General features: G+C 41.6%; 1 protein-coding gene across 1 annotated transcript in view; it reads right to left on the bottom strand.

The window, feature by feature from the left end:
* Window positions 1-7,101, bottom strand: part of LOC115227061 (calcium/calmodulin-dependent protein kinase kinase 2-like) — a 29,324-nt gene extending 22,223 nt beyond the window's left edge. Inside the window, exons 1-5 of the mRNA XM_029797992.2 lie at window positions 7,022-7,101; window positions 5,278-5,331; window positions 3,555-3,606; window positions 2,144-2,305; window positions 210-231 (exon numbers count right to left, since the gene is read on the bottom strand). Of these exons, the coding sequence (XP_029653852.2) occupies window positions 210-231; window positions 2,144-2,305; window positions 3,555-3,603 (233 nt within the window). The 5' untranslated portion in view covers window positions 3,604-3,606; window positions 5,278-5,331; window positions 7,022-7,101. The remainder of the gene's footprint in view (window positions 1-209; window positions 232-2,143; window positions 2,306-3,554; window positions 3,607-5,277; window positions 5,332-7,021) is intronic.
* Window positions 7,102-7,138: the final 37 nt, after the last annotated feature.

Consider the following 7,138-nt stretch of genomic DNA (forward strand, 5'->3'; position numbering starts at 1 on the left):
GGCAGCTGAGTGAACTGGAGCAACGTGAAATAAAGTGTCTTGCTCAAGAACACAACACGCAGCCTGGTCCAGGATTCGAGCTCACAACCTCACGATCATAAGCTCAATGCTCTAACCACTGAGCCATGCACCTTCACACGTGATATACCATATTATACACAATATATACAACACATTATATACACCAAGTACAATTAAGAATAACTTACCCTCTCTCCAACAGTTCAAACACTGAAATGAGAGAATAGATAATTAATTAGAGAGGTGCTTTTTTTTAATGTTATTGTTGTAGGGTGTGGGGAGAGGGTTGCTTATGGTGATTGTGGTGGTTATTGTTGTTGGTGGTGGTGGTTATGGTGGTTGCAGTAGAAGTGGTGTGAATCACTTATCTGAGGTATATATGCAAATAGCATAAGAATCTATGCACTTACGTGCAAAAGTGCTGCACGAGTAAAACAAAATTAAATTTTGAATTCAAAGCAATTCTGATAATGTAAACTTTATTGATGTCATACACATAACTTATGTGTATTATTTAAATCAGCGTTTCTTAACCAGAGTTCCCCGGAACCCTAGGGTTCCACAACAGCTTCCTAGGGGTTCCGCAAGAAAGACTGAGACAGGCTAATGATAATTTCATGATCGTAATATTACTATACATGCACAACATTTTATTGGTTATTGTAATCTTGTAATATAGACATCATCCAACCTAACCTATTATGTTATCAAAATAATATAACAACTATATATATATATATATATATATGACAGCACTTTGACACGTTCAGACACAGGTCCCATTCATTTGACCATCTCAAAGACACAGGAGTGGCTGTGTGGTAAGTAGCTTGCTAACCAACCACATGGTTCCGGGTTCAATCCCACTGCGTGGCATCTTGGGCAAGTGTCTTCTGCTATAGCTTCGGGCCGACCAAAGCCTTGTGAGTGGATTTGGTAGACGGAAACTGAAAGAAGCCTGTCGTATATATGTATATATATATATATGTATGTGTGTGTATATGTTTGTATGTTTGTGTTTGTCCCCCTAGCATTGCTTGACAACTGATGCTGGTGTGTTTACGTCCCCGCCACTTAACGGTTCGGCAAAAGAGACCGATAGAATAAGTACTGGGCTTACAAAGAATAAGTCCCGGGGTCGATTTGCTCGACTAAAGGCGGTGCTCCAGCATGGCCGCAGTCAAATGACTGAAACATGTAAAAGAGTAAGAGTATATATATATATTACGGAGATGTACTCGCATAGCAAGTGATTTGATCTGAGATTGTGTGCTGGAACGAAAGCAATTGCAGCGTGGAAGGTGTTTGTAAGCCATTTAAGAAACACACAAAAGCCGTTCGATTCACTTCAACATTTAAGTTTAATTTGTCAAAATATTTTCGTCGCTAAAATCCGCGACCTGTTCACTGAGAAAATTCCGAGATGCAGCACGGATTTTTGTCAGTGAACAGGTCACGGATTTTAGCGACGAAAATATTTTGACAAATTAAACTTAAATGTTGAAGTGAATCGAACGGCTTTTGTGTGTTTATTAAATGGCTTACAAACACCTTCCACGCTATATATATATATATATATATGACTCAGTCTATCTGAAGGCAGGTATGAGTCAACCAGCATCGCCTTACTGGCACCTGTGCCGTTGGCATGTGTAAAAAGATTCGAGCGAGGTCGTTGCCAGTACCGTCTGACTGGCCCCCGTGCCGGTGGCACATAAAAGCACCCACTACACTCTCGGAGTGGTTGGTGTTAGGAAGGGCATCCAGCTGTAGAAACTCTGCCAGATCAAGATTGGAGCCTGGTGCAGCCATCTGGTTCGCCAGTACTCAGTCAAATCGTCCAACCCATGCCAGCATGGAAAGCGGACGTGAAACGATGATGATGATGATGATGATATATATATATATATATATATATGAAAGAAGGTTTAAAAATGCAATTTTAAAAGATGTTTTTTCACTTGAGCGGTTTCACTTTTTCAGAAAAAGATTGTCGAAAGTAAAATGTAAAGGGTTTGTTGTGTTAGGTACTGGTTGTCACAAAATACTACAATACATATATACATTCTTTGAAAAATCACCTTAAAACAAAATAGTGGCCCCCTAAACTGGCCCAACTTACCCACATAGAGGTTGTCCTCATCAGGGTCATCAAGTACTTCGACCAGCCTCACTACATTCGGGTGGTCGAGTTTTTTCAGTATTGCTATCTCTCTGTACACTTGCTCCAGCGGGTTCGGTAGTCGCGATGTGGGCTTCCCGTCACGCTTCGGTGGGATTCGCTCTGCGAGGAACAGGAAAAGAAAGAGAAATTTTCAGGATGTGCAGAGTTGGAGAATGTCCACATCAAAGAACTGCATGATTTTATGTATATATACATATATATACTAGCAGTATCGCCCGGCGTTGCTCGGGTTTGTAAGGGAAATAACTATATAAGCATTTTTAGAGAGTTATGGCCAAAAAATAGCAAAAAAATGCATTAAAATGGAAAAAAAATTATGGTAAATTATTTTTAAAACTGTAGACTCATCGTAGACGCGCGCTAATACCCAGAAGGGCTCGATATGAATCACGACTATAAGATACCCAGTTTTGGTTAAACTGCACCGCAAAATGTGGGAGTAGTTAGGAATCTAAATCGTAGGAGACAGACACACAACTTCACTTTTATATATAAAGATATATATATAATATATATATATATATATATATATATATATATATATATATATATATATATCATCATCATCGTTTAACATCTGCTTTCCATGCTGGCATGGGTTGGACGGTTCCACCATGGTCTGGGAAGCCAGGAGGCTGCACCAGGCTCAAGTCTGATCTGGCAGTGTTTCTACAGCTGGATGCCCTTCCTAATGCCAACCACTCCGTGAGTGTAATGGGTGCTTTTTACGTGCCACCAGCACAGACAACAGTCGAGGCGGTGCTGGCATCAACCACGTTCGGATGGTGTTTTTTACGTGCCACCGGCACGGGTATCATCACAAGTACAATTTCCATTTGATATTATATATATATATATATATACATATATATATATAGGCGCAGGAGTGGCTGTGTGGTAAGTAGCTTGCTTACCAACCACATGGTTCCGGGTTCAGTCCCACTGCGTGGCATCTTGAGCAAGTGTATTCTGCTATAGCCCCGGGCCGACCAATGCCTTGTGAGTGGATTTGGTAGACGGAAACTGAAAGAAGCCCGTCGTGTATTTATGTATATATATATGTGTGTGTGTGTGTGAGTGTGTGTGTGTGTGTACATGACACAGGTTATCTAGGACTACATCATCCAATGCATCATCCTCACACCATACGTTTTTTTTTTCTTAACACAACCAAGGTAATGATCTGAGGGAGAGCAAGCTGCTATTTCCAGCAAATTGAGTGACTATACAGAGCCTATTTTGTCATTAACTTAAGAAAGGGCACAAAATTTGTTGCAGGTGGTGAGGAGTTCCCCAACACCCCTATTCCAACCAAATGACATGAAGAATATGGAAATTTGATACATACTGAAGAATCCAGCCTTCTTCATCAACCGTTTCTTAGATAGAATCTTCATGGCCTGAAATTTGAAAAAAAATATTTTGAGGACAGAATCACAGAGCAAAATAACAAAAGGATGAGAGGCAAAATGGATCTTAGTGGAATTTAAACTCAGAATGTAAAGATGGATGAAATGTCTCTAAGTATTTTACCTGGTAGGCTACTAATTCCTCCAGCTTGCTGCCTTCAAAGTCAACCATGGTGGAATTTGAACTCAGAATGTAACAACAGACAAAATGCCACTAAGCACTTTACCGAATATGCTAGCAATTCTGACAGTTCACAGCAGAATTTGAACTCAGAACATAAAGATAGACAAAATACTGCTAGGAATTTTACCTAGTGGGTTTATGGTTCTTATTTCTTTATTACCCACAAGGGGCTAAACACAGAGGGGACAAACAAGGACAGACAAATGGATTAAGTCAATTATATCGGCCCCAGTGCATAACTGGTACTTAATTTATCGCAAAGTCAACCTCGGCGGAATTTGAACTCAGAATGTAACGACAGATAAAATAGCTATTTCTTTACTGCCCACAAGGGGCTAAACAGAGAGGGGAAAAACAAGTGCATAACTGGTACTTATTTAATCAACCCCGAAAGGATGAAAGGCAAAGTCGACCTCGGCGGAATTTGAACTCAGACGAAATACCGCTAAGCATTTGCCCGGCATATTCACATTTCTTATTTCTTTATTGCCCACGAGGGGCTACACAAAGAGGGGACAAACAAGGACACACAAACGGATTAAGTTGATTATATCGACCCCAGTGCGTAACTGGTACTTATTTAATCGACCCCGAAAGGATGAAAGGCAAAGCTGACCTCGGCGGAATTTGAACTCAGAACGTAAAGACAGACGAAATACCTATTTCTATTTCTTTACTACCCACAAGGGGCTAAACACAGAGGGGACAAACAAGGACAGACAAAGGGATTAAGTCGATTACATCGAGCCCAGTGCATAACTGGTACTTAATTTATCGACCCCAAAAGAATAAAAGGCAAAGTCGACCTCGGCGGAATTTGAACTCAGAACGTAACAGCAGACAAAATACCGCTAAGCACTTCGCCCGGCATGTTACATTTCTTATTTCTTTATTGCCTACGAGGGGCTACACAAAGAGGGGACAAACAAGGATAAACAGATTAAGTCGATTACATTGACCCCAGTGCATAACTGGTACTTAATTTATTGACCCCGAAAGGAAGAAAGGCAAAGTTAACCCCAGTGGAATTTGAACTCAGAACACAACGGCAGACGAAATACCACTTAGCATTTCGCCTGGCATGTTCACGTTTCTTATTTCTTTATTCCCCACAAGGGGCTACACCCAGAGGGAACAAACAAGGATAGACAAATGGATTAAGTCGATTACATTGACCCCAGTGCATAACTGGTACTTATTTAATCGACCCCGAAAGGATGAAAGGCAAAGTCGACCCTGGCGGAATTTGAACTCAGAACGTAAAGACAGACGAAATACCGCTAAGCACTTCGCCTGGCGGTGCTAACGTTTCTGCCAGCTCGCCGCAAGCCTGTTTATGATTCTACCAGCTCACAACCTTACTATCTGAATAATAAAAGGCAGGATGGTCACAGCTGGAACGTCATTGGTGTATAGAACCTAAGGCAGACCAGGGGCTGAATAACAACAACAATAGAAATTACAATAGAACTACTTACATAATGAATGTCATCTTCTTCGTTATAGGCCAATTTCACGATTCCATAGGAACCCTAAAATAAATTTAAAACAATTAAACAAACATGAAAATTTGTCTGAGGTCCCATGCGTGGATGGATGTTTCACAGGAGAAAGTAATTTTTCCTTTGAATATTTTTGGGACCATATTTGGTTAAGAGAATATCTTTTATGTTTACACACACACATAAATATATACATATATATATCTATATATATAGTAGTACTAGTAGCAGCAACAATAGCAGCAATAGTAGCTGTAGCTGCAGCAGCAGCAGTAGTAGTGGTAGTAGTAGCAGCAGCAGTAGTAGTAGTAGTGCCTTCTCCTCCAGTTCTGATAGTGACTCAGCAATTAGAGCAAGGTCGTCAGCATAGAGGAGCTCCCAGGGTCAACCTGTCTTGAATTCCTCCGTAATTGCATGGAGGACTATGATAAATAGGAGGGGGCTGAGGGCTGAACCTTGGTGGACCCCTACCTCTACCCGGAATTCTTCACTGTACTCGTTGCCAACCCTCACCTTACTAGCAGCGTCCCTGTACATGGCTTGCACAGCTCTCACTAACAATTCATCTATCCCTAGTTTCCTCATTGACCACCAAATAAGGGATCGGGGGACCCTGTCGAAGGCTTTCTCCATGTCAACGAAAGCCAGGTACAGGGGCTATCTTTGGCTAGGTATTTCTCCTGCAGCTGTCTCACCAGAAATATGGCGTCAGTGGTGCTTTTCCCTGGCATGAAACCAAACTGCATCTCGTCCAAGTTGACTCTCTCCCTAATCAGTTGGGCTATGACCCTCTCCGTAACCTTCATTACCTGATCCAACAGCTTGATACCTCTGTAATTATTTGTATCTAGGGCGTCTCCTTTACCTTTGTAGCAGTTGACTAGTATGCTGCTACACCAGTCACTGGGTATGACTCCTTCGTGTATCACCTGGTTAACTATACGGGTGACTAGGCTATAGCCAACACTACCAGATATTTTGAGCATCTCTGCAGTAATTCCTGATGGGCCTGGGGCTTTCCCTGTCTTCATGCTTCTAATTGCCTTAACTACCTTGGAATTGTCAACTTGGATGGCTGGTCCCTCTGTTGGGTTGACATTCGGCAGATTCTCTTTATCCCATTCATTTTCTTTATTCAGCAACCTTAAATAGTGGCATCTCCAAACCTCTCTCTTTGCATCCTCATGTGTATATGTTTGTGTGTCTGTGTTTGTCCCCCCAACATCACTTGACAACCGATGCTGGTGTGTTTACGTCCCCGTAACTTAGCAGTTCGGCATAAGACACCGATAGAATAAATACTAGGCTTACAAAGAATACGTCCCGGGGTCGATTTGCTCGACTAAAGGCGGTGCTCCAGCATGGCCACAGTCAAATGACTGAAACAAGTAAAAGAGTAGAGAGTATATACATATATATATATATATGTGTGTATATATGTATGTGTGTGTATATGTTTGTGCATCTGTGTTTGTCCCCCTAGCATCGCTTGACAACCGATACTGGTGTGTTTACGTCCCTGTAACTTAGCGGTTCGGCGCAAAAGAGACCCGATAGAATAAGTACTAGGCTTACAAAGAATAAATCCCGGGGTTGATGTGCTCGACTAAAGGCGGTGCTCCAGCATGGCCGCAGTCAAATGACTGAAACAAGTAAAAGAGTAAGCATATATAAACACAAAAATAAAAGGCAGTGGAAATGAGGTTTGGAAATTACTTACTTTCCCAATCTCATCTTTCAGTTTGTACTGATTGAGTTGGATAAATCCGTCGGAATCGGTGACCGAAACTCTACGCGTTTCCAGCGTCGGCTGATGTCGGAGTCGAGGTGACGACGT

This window comes from Octopus sinensis, unplaced genomic scaffold, assembly GCF_006345805.1.
Source record: "Octopus sinensis unplaced genomic scaffold, ASM634580v1 Contig01442, whole genome shotgun sequence".
In the NCBI taxonomy this organism is placed as follows: domain Eukaryota; kingdom Metazoa; phylum Mollusca; class Cephalopoda; order Octopoda; family Octopodidae; genus Octopus; species Octopus sinensis.